At 44.9% G+C, this 20,653-nt stretch overlaps 1 protein-coding gene across 1 annotated transcript; it reads right to left on the bottom strand.

Moving 5' to 3' along the window:
• Position 1: 1 nt before the first annotated feature.
• LOC307077005 (TLC domain-containing protein 3A-like) lies at positions 2–19,219 on the bottom strand. The gene is made up of 5 exons (XM_079738242.1): positions 18,924–19,219; positions 13,846–13,932; positions 11,965–12,184; positions 8,429–8,524; positions 2–7,659 (listed from the first exon to the last, which is right to left on the bottom strand). Exons 1-5 carry the CDS (start codon positions 19,043–19,045, stop codon positions 7,333–7,335), a joined length of 852 nt encoding a protein of 283 aa, XP_079594368.1. The 5' UTR covers positions 19,046–19,219; the 3' UTR covers positions 2–7,332.
• Positions 19,220–20,653: the final 1,434 nt, after the last annotated feature.

Raw genomic sequence — 20,653 nt, 5'->3', positions numbered from 1 at the left:
AGACTATTAAATCAATTTATTTATCTTGAAGGGGTGCTCAGAATTCACTTTTTTTTTTCTTGCAATGACTAAATTAATCATTACCTCTCAATGAATGCCTCTTTTGTAAAAATAAGAGCCCAGTCTTTTTCAGATAGGAAATTTCCTCAAAAAAGGGTCATGCTAAAAAAAAAAAAAGAGAGAAAGAAAATAGATAAACCTATATACGTATATATCAAATCTGATATATAAATATACCTATGAAAAATCAGAAGGTTATCAAAAATAAGGTGGGAGGGGAAAGGAGGGGGAGGGAGGGGTGCAGGTAGCATTGGCGGTTGTGAGTATAGGCTGCAGTTATGTCGTCGACTCCCATGGTGTTGGGACATGTCAAGGGGAGGAAACGTACAGCAAACCGTCGAGACAAACCTCGTCTCAATAATGGTAGCACTGCAAACTAAACAAATAAACAGTAAAGCAGTCAAGGGGTTCACCACCAAATGTTCAGATGTGCATTCAGGGGGAAAGATCCATCATATAACGCTCATTATTTTTGAAAAACCAAGGGGACGATAACATACTTAAAGCTACACCAGGTAGTTTGGACCCCTTTACATAGGTTCTTTTTTATTTGTGAAAATAAAACAGGAAAAACTTATTTTCATGTCACCAGACGTTTGCTCTTTAGAAGAATTCCCGCCTCCCCCTGAAGAATTGACAAATCAAGGGCTCTTGAGGACATGTTGTCCATTCAAGCAGTAAACCAATCAAACCAAATTGTTCATGTCAGTGGCCAATCAGCCATGGTCTGACAGCAGAGTTGAGCGAGGCGTTAGTTTTCCTCCACTTTCCTAGTGCAGCTTTAACATGCTAAAATTACACCTTTAATAAAATCAAAATGCATAAAAAGGATCTGTATCTTTTTATCAGTTATAGTACAATTTTTAATCATCTCTGCTGACAAGTTTAAAGTTATATTCTCAGGTGGACTTTCTCTTAATGAATCAAACTAAGATTAAAAGCTAATGATTTTTAGCCAAAAATGTAAAATGCTAGCAGGGGTTTCTTGAAGAACTGGTGTGAGCTGTTCACCACTGTTGACCTTACAGTGGCATTTTGCCATGCATAGCTAAAACATGGTGAATGATACAGGATATGATAATGCCTTAGGATTTAAAATCGAAAATAAAAACAACAGCAACCTGTAAACACTTTGACCTGTTTTAACCAGTTTTTCTATCATTTTTATTCTTTTCCTTTTTTAAACATGATAGGGTCACCACAAAGAGATTTTTCACAAGGCACTGGATACCATGTTATAGGTTCTCTGTCCAGAGTTTAAAATCAACCTTTGCAATCAACCTGCATTTTTACAGATAGGACAATCACTTCAAAATGAAAAATGATATGTAGACAAAAATAGTGTCTTCACAACAGCCTTTTTTTTTTCTTTCTCATGTATTGCAGTAGCATCTATATCTATTCTCAAACTCTTGTCATCTGCACCAAATATGTAGGCTCAACTATAGTCCGGGGGGTGGGTGGGGGGCGAGTCAGGGGGTACATCTTCTAGTCGTCTAGCTCTGTGCACGCCTGGAGTCGTCGTGGCGAGCGCTGTACACTCCGGCTTATTCTGGTTCCAGACCCGTTGTCGTTGGAGACCAGAGTCGAGCCCTCTGCCACTCACTGTGAGATTATCTTTAGTGTTCCCTCGGCTTGGGTTGTTAATGCATTTCTTAAAATGTACTTTCCATGCAAGCGTGTATGAGGTTGGATAACCTCTTTGGGGGAAAAATAGATAAGTCACCACGTTTCTTCGGGGAGAGGCGACGGGGTCATGGATACACAGGAGGGGGGGTGGGGGCATGCATTCAGTTATCATTATTTTATCGTTATTATGTTTATTTAGCATTTTATCTCAGCGTATTAAAACACTTGTGGTAGAGGGAATGGGGGAAAAACAAAACAAAACAAACAAAAAACCCAACAGAAAACAAACCAAAGAAAAGAAACATTCCACAAAATCGACAGACACATACTGGTTATTTCACCCTAGATCGGACAGTCTCTAGATTTCACACGCCGCCCACAGAGTTGCATCCTGATTGGACACTTGAGGAGGAAGTATGGTGAAGAGACTTGAGGTGGGGGGTTCATCTATGTATGAACTATGCACTGCTCATGTGGTTCAAATGAGATGTGGTGAAAGATGGCATCTCTCGCATTCGGATGGTTGTGTTGGGGGAGGAGGTGGGGGTCAGAGCACCACGGGACGCGTGTCTCCTCCTCTCCAGGTTTGCATGTATAGGCGATTGTAAAGCGGTTGGAGGGAGGGGCTGTGGGGGTAGTATACCAAGGTGGCTGATGGGTACAGGCGTGAGTCATCTCCTCTGCAGTCAGTGAGGAGGAGAATGCATCCACGAGAGAAAACCCTGGGCAGAAAAAAAATCTATGACTAGGATTCTGGGGGTGGGGTTGGTGGGGGATGGGGGGGCATGACGACCTGATGGAGAGAACCTCTGTGTGTTCTGGAATGGTCTTACTCGTGGGAGTCTGTCACTTTCAAGGTAAAACCCACTCAAAAAGTTCTGCTCACGTTGCTACAATTATTACGGCTTTAGTCCACTAAGGTGCCTGATATTCTTTGGTCTAACAACCAAGCTATAGAAGTTACACAAAAGATTGACCAAAAATGAAACATCAAAGTGCAGCGACACCAGAAAGACCTCAACTCCACCATCTCTGCAGTTTGATTCTGATCTTTGGTTAAACTTCAATATGAGCTGTATCAACAAGCTAAGTGAAAGGAAAGAGATAATTATTTCAACAGTATAGACAGGGAAGTACACATTCCAGATATCATCAAATTCAGAATCATCAAGTTTCCTAAAATGTCACAGTTTTAGTCTTAGAATTGACCTCTAAGTAGTAACGACATATGTTAGCATCTTCAGCAGACCCTGAGCAGAACAGGCTCACCTCCTGTGAGGCTGAGGGCAAGACTAGTAATATATCTCATATTGATCATCATTCTGAACTCAGAGCAGAAGTAAATAAATAAAAATCATGTTATTAGTATACGTGCAGCTACTATGTGCGTATTTTTTTGTTTTTGGACCTTTGCTAAGCTTAGTGAGATTCTGAGGCTCATGGTTTTATGTTAGGTATGGTGGCGATTTTCACATTAAAAGCGATTAAAAACAACTCACTGGGATGTTCCACTTCGAGGACCTGTGCCGCACAGGAACAAAGATGGGCTGACAGTTAAACCCTGGATGAAAGCAGCGACCGCAGTGGAGAGTATAGTAGGACCACTGTCATAGCCGCTGTCATACCAAAGTCAAAAATAGCTACATCTTCGCTAAAAAACAAAAACTGAAATAAATCACAAACCAACTCATAGAATGAAAAGCTCAATGGCCGTCTATTGGTCAAATGAGTGGAGAACTACTTGCCTGTATGTGTTTGTGTGTGTGTGTGAATGTACATGTATGTATGTATGTATGTATGTATGTATGTATGTATGTATGTATGTATGTATGTATGTATGTATGTATGTATGTATGTATTTATGTATGTATGTATGTATGTATGTATGTATGTATGTATGTATGTATGTATGTATGTATGTATGTATGTATGTTTGTACACGTGTGTCTGTGTTCACATATGTGCATGTCTATCAGCGTACGTTTATGTGTGTGCGTGTGCACGTATGTATATGTGTGTGTGGGTACACACGTGTTAGTATACGTGTGTGTGTTCACATATGTGCCTGTCTATCAGCGTATTTATGCTTGTGTGTGTGTGGGTGGGTCTTGCATGGAAGGTGAGAGAAACTCAAAGCTCTGCTCCTAGAGAAGAGGGAACCTATCAGACTGCTCCGATCCTCGGCAGGCCAGGATACTGCGGGCCGTATCACGGCCCTGCAGTCCCCCCCGCCCCCACCTCACCCCATGGTGAGGTGATTGATGTGCACGTTGTGGTTTGTGCGTGTGTGTTGAGGCTGTGCGATAAGACTCAACAACGCACAGACATGACAATGGCCAGAGGGGGGTGGTGGGTCATGGGAAGTGCATAGGAGTGGCCTGATGAGATAGAGAGACGTGGCGCGACAGCGAGATAAGATGGGAGGGAGGGACGCCGTGAGTGGGAGCTTATGGGGCCAAACACTGGCTGACACATGTTCGGACACGGAGCCGACCACCACCACCACCGCCACCACCACCACCACCATCACCACCATCATCCCCCCCTCCCCCGCACACAAAACCACAAAGACCCCTGTCACATCCACCTGCTGCTTCCTGCCCACTTCTCTAACCACCCCGCCGCGGCCGGTGTGTTAGCAGCCAGCCGTCTCGCTTGGTCTCGAGAGACGAGCGTGGCGGGCTACTGGCTGCCTTCGCCACGTGCACTTTGCCCACACGTGCACTTCGCCGGCGCCGGAGTTAGCTTGAGAAAGAAAATCCGCAAAGAATCACGTCCAGCCAAAGAAACACTAAAGCAGTGTGGGCTGATATGTGGAGAATATAATAATAAGATTAATAATCAGAATAAAAATCATAATAATAATACAGACGAGGTGATATGAATGCTGGATATCGGCTGCTTACCAATATCGATGTATAGCTTAGACACGTTAATGTCATGTCCCCCCCCCCCCCCCCCCCCCCCATCCTAATAGGCTCCATTACATTGGATTGATTTATGTTACTATGCTAAAAGAAATAATAATATATTCTATAGTCACATTAACGATATTCATGTATGGATAAGTAGACCGAAAGAAACCACTCTGCCTCACGCAACAGGGAGTGGAGAGTGCCCGAGTGGGGACTATTCCACGCAGATATTCCACAATCTACGAGCAAAAGTGCGAAAGAAATACCCGGGTAATGTTAAAAAATAATAAAAATGTCCAGAAAAAGCAGCCCCTACATGAACGACATAAATAACCCATAACCCTAACCTTTCTTTATATCATTCGACATTGAAGCAGTGTAAAAAGGCATGGCTAGGACCTCCTTGCATAGATAACGTGTGCTGGGCCTTGACGAGAAGGGAGTTAAGACTCCTCTAGAGTCTACGTACCAACTCTGGGTTTCCAGAGAGCCGCCCTACGGTTCCAGTGTTCCATCGATTCAACAAAATTATAACAAAAGTTAATGTAACAGATTAATTCACATGGATCCTAAAACAACATGAATTCATGGTTAATAAAATGTTCAGTGTATGATAAAAAGACGTCGTCCCCAAAAGCTGCTCTCCTAGTAGTCATACGGGATTAAAATGTGTTGCAGCTATGTTACTTAAGCGGTCTTGTGTTGAGAGCTAATGGAATTGAGCTTTTTTTTTGCCATCTTTAATAATAATAAGAATAATACATATAAAGATTTAGAACATGTATATATATATCCGTAGTGTTTCTAAAAAATTGTCGTGATCAGGTATGTACAGTGCGATATGCCGGGACCCCGCGACCACTTAAGCTAATCCACATCAACCAGATCAACTCGCCACTCAGTCCGCGTAATGAAATAAAAAAAAAGCCATGGGACATCTGTGGGTTCAATTAAAAATCGGAATCAAACCAAAAATAGATAAAATTGCTTCACATCAATCCTGCCTTTGTGTGCCCCTGCGTCGTAATACTCTCCCCGGGCTAGTCCTCTCCGTGTGCGTTAGTAATGACTGTGATTGCCACTGGTGATCAGCATTATTGCTCTTGTCTGTTGCCCTGAGTAAGACCAGGCACTTTACTATGTGACCTTAAAGGGACACCCACAGCAGGGCACGTACGCAGCCCTCCCTCCGACCACTTCCCGGTCGCCCACGTTGCGTAACCCCCCCGTAAGCCCATCCCACCAGGTGGGGTGGTCCGACAGGCAGGTCTGACCCGGTCAAGCTGACTTCAGGTAACCCCCCCCCCAAAACCCCGCCTGGGTTCCCCTACGGCGTGGGGACTAGACTTCTCTGGGGTTACTGCAGTGCATGTGGTCTGTAGTGGCCTTTGCGTTGCATCAATGTTACAGATAAAATGGAAAACAAAGACCAAACGGGTGTTAGCTCGTTGTTGCTATGACGATATCTGATAAGGGGAGCGCGTTGGGGAGCGAGGAGGAGGTGGAAAGGCTAAAAGACAATCAAACGGATAAATAACGTGTTTAACCGCACACAGCCGGGTGTCATCTCTCTCACAGGTGGCTCAGGTGACCACTCCATTCCTCTGGAGGTGGTCAGGTTTTCTGTTGTGTGTGTAACTTGAAACCCGACTGGTGCGTCGGTGGCACCGACACGGCTGTCGTCTTCACTACCAGTGTTTTCCTTGATAAACCAGGGGAACAGAGCTGCTTTGGAGAGGGGTTAGAGGGGAAGGGGGAGGCGGGCGGGGCGGTCAATGTGGAATCGTCGCGTATTTTACACTTCATAAGACCCGATAAACCTAAGCATAAGGGAGATAAATAAACCTGTTTCAGGTGCGTCCACACCTCAGCGGATCTTCGTAAAGGACCGGAGTCTGCGCACACAGAATGGTGGAGAGATAAAGAGATAGAGATAGATAGAGAGAGAGAGGAGAAAGAGATACAGTCTTTCTTCCGGCAACAGGAGATGATAATCGATGAGTTTCGAGGTACAGAACAGATATCGACGACGAAGAGGCCGAAGCCTTCGTCATCCTCACTCGCCCAGTGTTTTAGTCCTGCCGGAAGCGGTTAGGGTTGAGGTGACCTCTGACCCATAGTCCAGTGCGGTGGAGGGAGACGGGGAACACTGGAAACCAGATTACGTCCAGTGATTCCCCAGGTCGGGGGGGGGGGGGGGGGGGGAAGGAACAAACAAAGAAAACCAACCCCAAAACAAAGTAAAGAAACAAACCCCAGAGGCCGAAGCTGAGTTCACCCCGTGCGTTGGGATGGATGGAGGAGCACTCTGCCCCGGGCGGCAGGCGACAGAGTGAGGCGGTGGGGGAGTAATGTGTGTGTTTTCAGGAGAGGGGCCGAGGGAGGGAGGGGGGAGAGTTACGGATGTGAGTGCGCCGCCCTAACGTCCCTGGAACCAAACCACGGCCATCGGCAGCGAGACCGACCACACCGGATGGGCGGCGGAGAAAGGAGGTGGACCTGGAAGGAGGTGACTGGGGGGTAGCGTTAGCTTCTTGACACGTGTGCCCGGTAGGAGTAGCAGCGACGGCGGCGGGCGGCGGCGGTGGTGGTGGTGGTGGTGGTTCAGGAGGGGGGGGTAGGGGAGGGGGAGGTTCAGGAGGTTCGAGGGGGAGGGTCGGGTGGGCGGGGCGCTTCGAGGTGGCAGCGGCGTCATCACCGTCTCCCCCCCCCCCATCGCGCGCCCGCGTCACTCGCCTTTGGTGTTGTCCGTGACGGCGGCGGCGGCGGCGGCGGCGGCGGCGGCGGGGGCGTCGCCCCTGCAGCGGCTGCGCTGGTACAGGCGGAAGCCCTTGCGGCAGAGCAGCACGAACCAGTACACCTGCGGCGCCAGGATGCAGGAGTTGCCCAGGTTGGCGGCCAGCGACAGGTGGAAGGGCACGCCGTAGAGGGGAATGCCGTAGTGGCGGCCGTACATCCAGTACATGTACGGGAAGAGGGCGATGCGGCACGCGAAGAAGGTGAGCAGCACCATGCCGCCGTTGGCCTTGTGCAGCCGGCAGTCCTGGAGACTCAGCTGTGAGGGGGGGGGCAGGAGGGAGTGCAGGGGTGAGGAGGGATGGGGTGGGGAGGCAGGGGCAGAGGGGGGCGGATCAGAACGGAGTGGGGAGGGGGTGGTGGCAGAGGAACAGTTTGGAGGTGGGGTGGGAGAGGTGGGAACGTAGAGGTGAGGAAGGGGGGAGAGGGAGGAACAGTGTGTAGAGGGGTTTGGAGGGGATCAGATATTTAAGTTAGAAAACACTTCCAGAAAATAAATCAAACCCACTGTTTTTCTCTGGATGTTCAATGATAATGACTATGCCATTTTTCCCACCCATTTTTTAGGGTTTCTGATCGAACAGATGGCTGCAGACAAACATTCCTAGTTTAGAGAGCTAAAATAGTGTCTGTTGTCTCTAGTCCCAATAGTGACCTGCCAAACAAGGTTTGCACGCTGAATGATAGAGGTGTCACTAAAGGGACAAAATTTGTAGTGTCAATGCCAAATACATTTTTTTAAATAAATAAATAATATAAAATATATTAATCCATTAGTCATGTTGAATAGACTCAAATACCCCTCAACGGATGCGTATTATGGTATGTCTGTCCTTTGAATTACTAGAATTGGCTATCTCAAAACATAAACAGGTTTGCATGATGGCATAAACCGGATAGCCAAGTAACTGTCGTTTTTCTAAAGTATTCCTATTGTGCAGGTGCCAATGGCCTGATGACTGTACCCAGCAGCCTGTTTGACCTGCATGTGTGTCATCGGCTCTGTTGGCTCGCTCACTCCAACTCACCTGAATAAGTATTTTTCCCATAGAGACGAAGGGTGTGCTGAGCTCTGTGAGGAACAAGCAGCCGACAAAGAAGTCACCCTGGTCCTTCCTGAAGAACTGAGGAGAGAAACACACACACACAGTCAGCAAACAGAACCCAGCAACCAGATATGAGCAGAGACACCAACCAGGACGTGTCCTAATGAGCCGATACGGACAGGTCTGCAATAGAAACAAACACACGTTTCACTTGGTACGCTGCCTTGATTGGACAAAAGGACAGGCTAAAAACACACAACGACGATCTTATAAGAAGGAGGGAACAGCAAGCAGGAACAGGGCTATAGGCCTACCGGAACAATCAGATACATTTAAAATATTGACCAGGCTCAGGACTCTGTGGTGGACGGATCCCATCGGGGGGGGGGGGGCGAGGGGAGGGGATGGGAGGGGACGACTGAGGACAGACAATAGAAAAAACAACAATCAAACAATCGACAAAACAAGGAGTTGTCTGGCCCTGCGAGTAGTTAGCCGGTGATGAATAAAGCATGAGGCCGAGCAGATAGGCCCCTGCCATCTGCCCGCAGAAGACCGTCTTAGACCACAGGAGAGCAACTTAACACCACAACTCAACTAACCGCCGGGCCCCGTCATCCCATACTCTGCCAACCCCCGGGCGAGGGGGTTGAGTGTCGATTAAACTGATGCTTGGGATTGTAGTCTGAATGTGATACAGGTCAGATAGAACACCTTAAAGTGGCAATTTCCGAAGATCTCAGTTTTCGTTGGGTGGGCAACTATGCCGAAAGAAATACAGTACGTACGGCGCTACACACACACAGGTGAGTTGAAGAGCGAGTCTGTGGTGGTAGCTCTGCCTTATCCTCTCTGGGGGATGGATAACGCATCACCCACGGTGCGCCGCTGGGGATTTGAATGCATCGAGGGAATGAGCCCACAGACACCCAGTTTGAAACATTCATAATACTGCAGATTCAAGGGCTTTCCAAAGTGGGCCATAGGCTCAATCACCATAATGTTACCTCATTCGACAAAAGAAAGTGTCTATTGTATATTATATGTCTAGAATAATTTTGCTACATATTTAATGTTTTGTGCTGTGCCAGAATTGGCCACAAGATGAAATACGGAAAAGTTAGTTTGGGGCGGATGCGGTGTTGCCTTGAGGTCACATCAACTCATTAACCATTAAAACACCGCACATTTCCCCTTGAAATAAACACAGGTCTTTGGGTTAGGGTTCCTTCCACCAGCAGGCACACCTGAACAATGACAGCCACACCCACGTAGTGCTCCACGTTACATTGACTTAACCGTTCGAGGCGGTGGAATCAGCCCAAAGTGCGTGGGCTCAGGCATGATGCTGGTGACAGACAGAATGAGGGAGAGAGAGGGGGGTGGAGGACAGTAACGACGACGACGACGACGACGACAACAGCAGCTGGGCCTCAATAATGCAAGGTAAGGTGATGCTCAGTCACCATTGACGGCCACGGCAAACAAGGGGGCTCGGGTTTACACTGCACCTGGCTGGGCTGGCCAACCACAGCACAGCAACCGTACAATGAAGCGGAGGGGAGGGGTTGTGGTGCAGGGCCTGGAGGGCTGTGGTGAGAGAGTAGCTGTTCGGGGACCGACCGTGTGTTGCAGTCTGACATAGCGGGTTCTTGTTGACACTGATAATATTGATTGAGGCTCCCCCGTAACAGATTTAATCTGATTTGTTTTTCCAGCTGGGTGAATTTTCTTCTAAAATGAAAATGATCAACTTTACAGTTGAAGGGTATTCGTGAAAAACAAGTGTTATTTAGAAGAACATGGAGTATAGAAATAAAAATGGCTAATAATGACTCAGAAAACACAATTATTGGCTGAAAGCTGTTTGAAATAACATCATGTTCTTGTTCTTTGGTTTGGACATTTTGTTTTTCTCCCATTATCTCCTTTCAGATTAAATTAGACCTTTAAGCGTCATTAGTAAAGTCGGGCCTCCAAAGCCCCGTTAGTTTTACAACTGGCTGACTAAGATAACTAAATGTTTAGACCGGTGATCTCCCTTTTCCTTTTCTTCATCAAGTAGCCGTGACCAAGATTTTAAAGGGTTTTATGAAGGTCTATAAGTGTGTAATAAACATGCGAATACACTTTAACAATGACATTTGGTCAAAGGATTTTGCTCACGACTTCATTAATCCATTGTATTTAGCTTTAAAAAACAGTGTGCGATTATCAGTGTGCGATTATCTCAAGGGAACAGTGCTCGGTGTTCTAGTCGAATGGCTGCCTATGAAACAAAGTGGCCACTCTGATAACAACCACCAAGCATGTCTTCATTTGAGATTAAAACTAAAACCATACTAACTTCCATTTGAATAATGTTGGAATAAAGTATATGGAAATATGTTTAGTTGACGCTGCTTTCTAACGGTTTTATATGCCTATAAATTGGCCCAGTTACAAAAGTACATAAAAGAAATATACCAAAATACCTCAACCTCAGATAACAGACATGTTTTTTTTTAGCAACACTTTGTTCCTTTACACGAGAGGCTTCGTCATAGGACAGTTAATGGATAGTTTGATGGCCGTGTTGGTGGAACTATTAATAAAATCGGGCTCCGTTTGTAACCGTCATTGAAATGTACATCAAAAAAGGAGGATAACTCAAGGTCGAAGGGTGACGAGATGATAGAATGGCAGGAGCAGCCTCTTGGATTAACCAGTGTATGATGATCAAAGTTTTCTGCACGTCGACGAAAGGGTATGACTGAAAACACAGCATTTTGTCACCAAATTGAAAGCACATTCTCCATTAAAAAAAAATGACATTATGCGGTCGAATACCATTATAGCGATGGTGGAAGTGGCTGATCCTATTGTCGTTAAATTTGGCAAACGGCTGACGAAATTAACATCAGGATCATGAAGTACTTTCCATAGAAACTATAAAATCTGTTTACTGGCACGGTTTCTGCAGACTCTAACAGAGCAGTGGAGGCCTGAAGTCAGCAGATATCGCCAGCTAACCAATATTATTAATACTGAAAATTGACCATTTTCCGGTCTATCTTGTATGGTGTTCATGAATGAGTGTAGCCTCCCACTGTGGCTTTTTTCTATCTCACCGAGCTGCATGGGGCTTTTAACTATTTAACCCTGCTTCTGATCATGAAGCATTTTTACTCCAAATCTATTAATGTGATCCTGTTTTGGCTCATAGTCTAATCTATAAGAACCTCATTGAGCATTTGGCATTGGGCCCGCAAATGTTAACATTGAAAGTTAAAGTTCACTTTCAACCTTCCCCACCCCCCCTATTCAGGGTTTAAAATAAACAAATCCAGGGTTACAGATCAAAAATTGCTTGGCTGGTAGATTTTTTCCAATCTTCTCAAAGTAACATTTGGACCGTACCTGCATCCACCAACCCTCATTTATTAACCATTTCCTACCGTCATCCCCCCATTCATCGATCTATGAAATGCTTTGATGAATGATATCTCCCTCCCTCTACCCATCCCCCCATGGCTCACCAGAGTGACGGGTAGCAGAACAGTGAGCAGGGCGATATGGTGGAGCACCAGCAGAAACTCCTTGCGCACAAACGAGTTAACTGTGCTCAGCGAATGCCTCTTGTAGTCCTCGTGCCCTTTGACCTGGAAGCGGTAGTAGTGGCTGAGATACATGGCGTAGAGGTCGTACGCCATGTAGGGCACGCCGTACCAGATGACAAAGTAGGGGGCCAGCCAGTGTCTGCAAGAAAGATAGAAAATAGTGTCAACAAAATCGTTTCAGTCACATTCTGTACACTGAAAATTGTTCTTATGTTCCTTCACTTTATTATTGTTCACCTTTAAGAAGGGATTGTCCCAACACACTGCATAAGGCTTAGGTTTAACACTTTAATCCATAAAATGGCTCATGTTCACCGATGCAAAGTTGCTTTCAACCGTCCTCGCATAAAACATGTGAGCACTTAAACGTGCGGCTGCATGCAATTATTACAAAATTCCTGGACTTAATTAGTGGCGATTACTATGACGGTTAATTACGGGCTGGAACAAAGAAACAGCCACTGGAGAGGCATGAGCTGTTGACCCTTGACTCCTGGCCGAGTCCCCTGTGCTCTAACCATGCCGCCTTTGCACTATTTGGCCTTACGTTGAAAGGTACATGTGGAACTGGCTTGTTCAAGATTGGACCCAGTTCCAGGAATAAGAGTTGCCTATCAATCAGTCACACAGATATATAGAGAGAGACACACGCACACACACACACACACACACACACACACACACCAAATAGCTGTGCTAATGCTCATGCTCTAGCTGTGCTAATGAGAGCAGCGATTTAAATAAAAATAGTTCATGTCATGTTAATTGTGATGAGTAATATATAATTCTCCCCAAGGTTTATTTTGTTTATTTGTGTATGGACTGCACATTGGTGATGAAACGACAAGACAAGGGACCACATTAGCCGCCTGAAGGCAAAGCTCTTGAGGCAAAGCTAACGGTTAACCGCAGCCTCGCATTATGGGGCCAGGGTCAGGCCATTAGAAATGACACATGAATCTGAGTTGAGCATTGAGTGCTAAGGATGTTCAAGGTTTCTTATAAACAAATACTCACAACCGTATAATAATGACGAGTAAGTACAAATGTTTGGGGAAAGACAATGCTTGACTCTTATGCGAATGTGACCTGCTAGCAGTTCAGAGGAGAACAGAATAGAGCAGTGTTGTAAACCCAGGCACTGGGGGAGGGGGGAGAGAAGATTAGCAGTCCAATGGCCCCGGGGAGGGAGGCAGGAACTGTGCTGGCCAGTAGCTCAGTGGGGGGATTAATACAGTAGCATTAGCTTAGCACGGCAACGTCGTTCCACGCATCGGACATGCTATTGCTACGCTAACACTCAGTGAGTTAAACGGTTGAAATGTGGCTCCGCAAGCGAGTTTATGGCTCTCGCGGCCGGGGTCTGGGATGTAGCGCAGCCAGGGCTTTGGCGGCTGTGGAGCGCTAATGTTAGTGGACGAGAGTTAGCAGACAGATGGGTGGTTCGCTGCTATCCTTGCTGGGAAAGGACAAAGAGGGCATAGGGATTGTTAATCAGGGAGAGATGGAATTGACAGAACCATTAGGGGGAAGCTGGAAGAGCATCAGTCAGATTCATGCATTTGATATATTCAGAGTGCTCACTTTTTTTTTATTTATTAAAAACACACTTGCATTAAACATATAGCCTCGGATAATAGTCTTGTTAGATTGCCCGCTAAGTGTCTGATTCATAACCTTCAAAAAGATAGGCGGGTCCCTAGCGATTGGGGCCTTGAGATCCCTGGACCAAACTGACTGTATAGGTGGGGAAAGAATAAAGGGGGTCTCTGTGTTGTGATTGGCCGGCACTCGACTCACCTGTCACTAATGACATTGCCCCGACACGATGCCACCACGATGCACCCAACCGTGGTGGCCATGACGGCATGGATAGAGGACACCAGCCTGGGGAAGAGAAAGAGAACAAGAGAGAGAGAGATGGAAAAAAAGAGAGGGAGGTTAAGATCGGCATGTTCTTCAACGGAAAACGTCACCATCACCTATTACATTATAGGTTAAAGATTCTAAACAGTGTTGTGTCAATTAGAGCCCGACCGATATATCGGTTGGCCGGCATTGGCGCTATTTCTGTGCTGATATAAAGATTTTAGAAGTGTTGATTTAGAAATGTTATTGACTCTTTATAAATCCTTTACAACTTTTGTTAGATGTATTTGGAAGGACAAAATCCACAGACTATTGGTTGTAAAAAAATTTAAACCACAAGAAAGAAGTTCAACCAGAGGAATCCTATGGGTATGCACTGTGTAGTGCCAACAAGTCACATGACCCAGCTTTACTGGCAGACCATGGAGTCAACGTGCTCCCTTCCCTGCAGAAACGTGCAAAACTTTCTCACACGTGTCAGGATTGAGTTATATTCAAGGTTCACACCTGCATGAGCTCTTGCAGACATATATGACCTTCTTTGGTCTTGGGCAACTTTGCTTGATGGAACGTTAATGGTTTAGTAAATTGGATCTGCAATCATGGGTTTAGCTGCCAAACAGTGGCATGAGTAAAGCTGGTTGACACACCTGGCATAGCCTTTCAGAAAAGTAAGGTAATGGGCTGCCTGCCCACTGGTTATCGTTTTTTTTTTTATGTACTTTCTTCAAAAGGTCAGCTGTTGGAAGTGCATTAGCAAGGGGTCACTTGCAACACACTCAAGAGTCAGTTGAACCTATGATTATATGCAGTCTCTCACGAGACAACCAGAACAATTGCATTTAATCACAAATCTCATTTGACCTGTAAATCATTTCAAACAACACCCCACAGTAAGCCCCTTAACGCACTGATTGCAACACTGAGTAGCCTCCTGTTTGATAAAGAAATTCTTCTTAACTTTGTGAGACTATCTTTGACTAAGGAATGCTATTGTCCATCAGGTTTGTAGAACGAGTTCAGAGTCACAGCGTTATTCAGTGAAGCAAGAACCTTTGTAAAGCTTCCTTGGACGCCACGGAGACATGTGACTTATTGTGAGACACTTGATTGCGATCTCAATCACTTCAGATGGGTCGCGTTAGACATATGTGTTTGTGTTTATGTGTGCATGCAGCAGTTTCCTGCTCAGACTCGTGACCCACTGTCCCCTATGGGTTCCCCCCCCCCCCCCTCCACACTCTCTCTGTGGGACCGTGGTCATGACACCAGCCTTGGCATGGCAACAGAGAACATGTGACTGGGCATCATGAAGAAAAAAGTCACACCATATTTTACTGTCTTCTTTGGCAATGTTTTGCATAGACAGATGTGTACAATACAGATGAGTGAGGGAAAGAGCTGCGTGTGTGTTTTCTTCATCCTTCTCCCGTTACTATTCCCCTTTTTAAGGGCACAACATAAGCATGCGAAGTGTGTAAGCCTTGCGAAATCTGCCCCAAGCCCCAGGCCCATGTTGCGTACTGATGTCACAGGACCAGGGACCCACGAGCTTAAACAATGGGTTTTTTGTTTGCCAACCAACAATTGCTTCAAAGGGGGAAAAAGCCGTCAAAAAAGGGTTGTTAAGGTGTGCTCGGGAAAAACTGACGGGTAGGGGAGGTTGTGAGAATGTGTTTAGTGTTCCCATGTTGTTACACCGGTATGTGAATGCTCATCTCTGCTACCCCACCCCCACGACCCCTCACTTACTTTCTACTCACTGCTGCCACTCATGTGAGACTCTGCCTGCAAACACAAATTAGGCAATTGCAGACGTATGCACATGCATGCACACATACTCATACTGTATGCCAACACATACTCTAAAATACATACAAACACACAGACACAAAATTACAACCCTGTCTGACAGAGAATCACTCCCCGTTTTCTCTAGTTAATGCACTTTGTAAAACAGGGTTGCACAGTCCACCACAACGTTGTGGGCTGCTACAAGCAACCCTGGGAGAGACAGAGCGTAGACCCAAAAGGAAAGGAGCCAGCAGAAATGAGAGCAGGAGAGAAGGAGAAAAAATCTAACGGAGCATAGCACATCCGAGGCAAAAAAGTCTCACTTCCTTCCTATCTCTCCGACTCCCCTAACTCCCCGTCTGCCCATCAAGTGGATAGTCATGCCATTCACTATATTATCCCATTCAGCATATCTAAAATGAACTACGTAGATATGCGTGTGTGATAAAAGGCTGTATGTAACATGCCGAGGACAGTGTGACGGCCTCAGCTCGTTATCAGAATTGGAGGGCCAGTCAGCCGTGATCTCGATGACCGTTGAGTCGTGAAGCATCCATCAGCCACCAACTCGGGGACCGAGTTCAGCGCATGTCCCTGCCCTTTGTTTTCCACACTTACAGTGGATGTCCAGGGCGAGAGCGCATTGGGACAACAAAATGGACATTTTGAGCTTTCAACTCACAGTAAACTGTCATCCACACTGTTACTCGCTGCTACCAAAAGATGAATGAACAAATAATTACAACCCTTGATTGGCTGCACCTGAGTGACAGAATTCTGTCACAACCTATGACGGTTGAGGACGAGTTTGGTCACACAAGGCCTCTTGCCATGCTTCACTGTGCACCGAGCCAAATGTGACTGTCTGCTTCCTTTGTATCAGAAAAACAACCTTTTGAGATCTTGATAGAGGGACTGTGCTATGAAACCCCAAGTTGATTTAAAAGTGAATGATAATAATAGTTGAATTGCATGATCAAGTATAAAAGGTATTCACGGGGCACAGATGACCAGCCTCCACAACTTGGGAGAACATTCTAATCCCATGTCAAGTCACTGGTCTTTAGAACTAGGCCAGCACCATGCTTTAAGACACTTAAGTAACTGTGTTACCATTAAACATTGGCTGCCAGTGTTACGTGGAACAGATATACTACCGGTTCTCTAAACTAGGCCAGGGTCATGCTTGAGGTGTTCAAGGAAAGATATTGTAGCCAACGCTTGTAAGCCTTTTCCATGAAATCTCCAGTCAGTTCGTACAACAGAGCATGTTTGATTGGTTTGCATTTTTGTCAATCAACAGCAATACCCTATTCATATGGCTTTGTGACTTAAGAAATATGAAGATGGTCATTTGTTAGAAAGCCAACAGAATATCTAACAAACCCCTTTATTACCTTTGTCATGTTCTGACAAGATTAAACTGTAAACCGAGTCGTCTGCAAAATCCAGAGGGAAAGCGTTTTGGTAATTGCATTGGTTAGATTTGGGTGTGACACGCACATTACCCACATTATGGAGTACTGGGTTAGCATTGCTTGGCTCATTATGTACTGTCATGAGCACACTGAAACCAATCCCTAGCAACTTGTACAGAGTTGTATGGCAATAAAGTATTGAATCTTGAATCTATACAAGTGTTGTAACGTGGATTGTAAACGCATAGTAAGGGACCAGATCCACTTGAAGGTTGAGGTGTTTACCCTTGAAAGGTTTTGTATAATAAAACACAATGAACTGGTACACTTGGTACACAGAAGGCTAAGGACGGGGTGTTTTATAAACATGCAGCAGCTGTCCTTTATCTCTATTGTGAGACTAAATTGTATTGTCTTCATTCTTAACCTGTGGTAGAACCAGCTTGGTGGGGATAACACACCTATCATTCTCCCCATGCACACTGCATTGCAACAAGCAAACATGGGTGAAGGCCAAACCAATGGTTCACTGGAACACTATGGAAGGAGACATCTTCAATTAAAGTTCTATATTTCCGAATTACAATCTGTACTGCTTATAAACACTACGGCAGTGGAGATGGCCTAGTAGACCAAGATGACATATGCTAAGCCTTTCATTGTAAAAGCCTTTTTGAAATGATTTTTCTCTGTTCCCACTAGGCTGCATTGAAGCGTATGAAATACATCGTTGATGCCATGCAGTTACAAGCAAACGAAAGTGTTTAACATCGCTTGCATTTGAAAGTATTCGCCGTTTACGTGATGATTAATTGTCACTCGACGGCATCGCTGTAATAGCTAAGTGACCAGCTTTACACAAAGCTAACTCAGCACTCTGCCGAGCTCATAGGCGGATTAGCAACAGTGACAGCGTTCAAATGAGCAATGGTTTGAACCCCCCACAGCACATGTGAGTTTACTGGTTTAACACAGACCAGTAAACATGCGATATCGTTAGACATTAATCGTCCATCATGTTTTAATGGTATTAGGCGTTTCACATGAGCGGTAGCTATAACGTTACTATGGTAGGGGTTTGTTATCGAGCCGGGTTACGTAAAACAACACAGCGCCTCGACTAATATATAGTATTTTTTTTACTTCGATAGCGAGTAAGACCGCTAGATACGTGTTCAAAATGCGTGTGGCCATTTAGGCCATGGATGTATGGGCCGATTAGGGGCCCCTAGTGGATAAATATTTCAGAATGGGTCCTAAAAGTGCCAGTCCCGGGCTACCTCTACGGCCCAACTTGCTGGAGACATGCCTGTCTAAATATAGGGGCTGAGGACCCATGGAGGCTCTGCATCATTTATGATGGCAATGTTAGACAAATAGTATAATGCCTTCACGGGATAGAATCATCGCCACCCACACGATCAAATGATGGGTTAAAGTTAATGGTTTTGCCATAACAAATTACAGGATGGTTAATGGTTTGTAATAATCGGATTAAACCCGAGGATATTTTCAACTGAAAATGTATGCCTAAAGAAAATCGATACCCAGTGGCAATAGTTGTGTTATTACTATTATTATACCATATGACATACGTTACAAAATGATGGTGTATAATATAATAAGGAATCGATACATTTATATGGACACCGTAAGGTTATGTCATTACATTCGGGATTGGCAGCGCTGTACTATAACGTTATTGTATGCTTCTGATGCGTTTCACTGCAAGAAGACTGCTATAATGAATGCACATTGTTTTCAGGTGGGCTATGTGATGAAAATGAATAAGCATACCTCTCACTGACAAGAACCACGTCTGCATCGGTCCACTGTTTGAAAATGGACGGGAGTATTCTCCGAAAGGCGAAGAAGAGACCGGGAAAAACTACGACACCGCAAGCCAGAACTTGCAACATCCTGTACTTGTCTCGGGAGCTGGCACTCGACCTATCTCCGTTTTCTAATCAGGGTCGACCTTTTGTCCACTATATTTTCCCGTTACACGCGACGTTTACTCATTTTTGGTGGCCCGGAATCACCGTGCTTGCTGGATTGTTTCAGCGCTCACGCCACAATCCGGGCACCAGTGAGCGCAGCGTTTTAACGTTGCCTCAGCAGCACGGCACTCTTAAGTAGGGATGGGCGGCACACGAACGAACTGCTCAAACGGAACACAATATGAATAGAGACTGATCATCCATCTTATAACAATTCAGTAGTTTACAAATCCGTAAACAATATTCCTAGTGAATAGTGTTGTCGTAGGCCTACATAACCTTACAACATACTATTATGCAACAAAATATGTTAGCATAATAAAAAAATGTTATAGGTTCTAACTTCTGTTGATATGTAACAAGGCAAATAATGCAATTGTACAATGATTGATTCAATTTTTTCAGCTGTAAAGAAGTTTATTGTTTATAGTTTTTTATGAGCTGAATACATTTTTGGGATCTGAATTGAGTTATGCTTTAATGAATATATTACAATAAGAACAAACTTAATCCTTTATATTCATTTTAATAATTATAAATATTGATGGTTTATGTTGGTCATATATTTTAGAATATTTTAGTTTTTACTGATTTTATACACTGAGGAAGTTCGACATGTCAAACCTTTGTAAAGACTTGGACTTCCCATCGCTACTATGATGACAAAAAATGAGCATGATCTTCAGGATTGATAGCTCTGTCGACGCAAACTAAGTCAGACCTTCAAGCTTGTCACACATTTATAATAGCATATATCAGGACAAAGGCTTGACAAACAAGCCAAACTTCTGTAAAATACACTCCCTGGTAGAGCATGTGGTTACCTTGAATTGATAGGTAACCACATGCTCCATCCACGAAAACAAACCAATGATGGTTAAATATTATTATTTTTACTTTTTGATGGTTTTGTAGTATGTTATGGACAGCATTTGGTATTGCCATATGAGCATGTTTGACTATAGTGTAACATGTATTGAAAATACATGTTTTATCTAAACATATGTGATCCCAATAACCCACAGTATATAACATTTGGGTCTGAGTGCATGATTGGTTGATGTAAACAAAAAGTAGACCAGGGTAGTGCGGCGGTCTCTTGGTTTGTAAGTAGGACAGTTGCTGGTGTTTGAGTGGTTGCTCTGGTGTTCTTTATGGTTCGTAGGTGGTAGCGGTCAAGGCTAGGGCATTGTCTGTGGCATCTAAGGTATGCTATTGCTTGGGTGCTTCTGGATTGTTGCTAAATGGTTGAGGGAGCTGTCTGGTCAGTAGGTGGTAGTCTGGAGCTGCGTACCCAAGCTTAGCCTGCAGCTAAGGTAAGGCGTGTCCTTTGTAGCAGTATCCTATGAAAGCTCCTAGGTCACGCATAAATTTAAATGGTTAAACAAGGCCCTGAAGGATACAGCAGTTGTGTTCTTCAGAGTTCTCAGAAAAAAGGCTGCATTTATGAGCCTCATTCGAAGGATCTTTTGCATTGGGACAGCCTCTATGACGTAGCAGCTGAGAAAGGCAGTCCACCAAGGCAGC

The sequence above is a fragment of the Pollachius pollachius genome, assembly GCF_949987615.1.
Source record: "Pollachius pollachius genome assembly, chromosome: 6".
NCBI lineage: Eukaryota > Metazoa > Chordata > Actinopteri > Gadiformes > Gadidae > Pollachius > Pollachius pollachius.
This window is presented reverse-complemented; position numbering and strand designations above follow the sequence as displayed.

Coding starts and splice junctions, on each gene's coding strand:
- LOC307077005 (XM_079738242.1), bottom strand. CDS start 19,045: ATGTTGCAAGTTCTGGCTTGCGGTGTCGTAGTTTTTCCCGGTCTCTTC. Junction 13,933..18,923: donor GTGGTTCTTGTCAGTGAGAG/GTATGCTTATTC, acceptor TCTCTTCCCCAG/GCTGGTGTCCTCTATCCATG. Junction 8,525..11,964: donor TTCTGCTACCCGTCACTCTG/GTGAGCCATGGG, acceptor TTCTCTCCTCAG/TTCTTCAGGAAGGACCAGGG.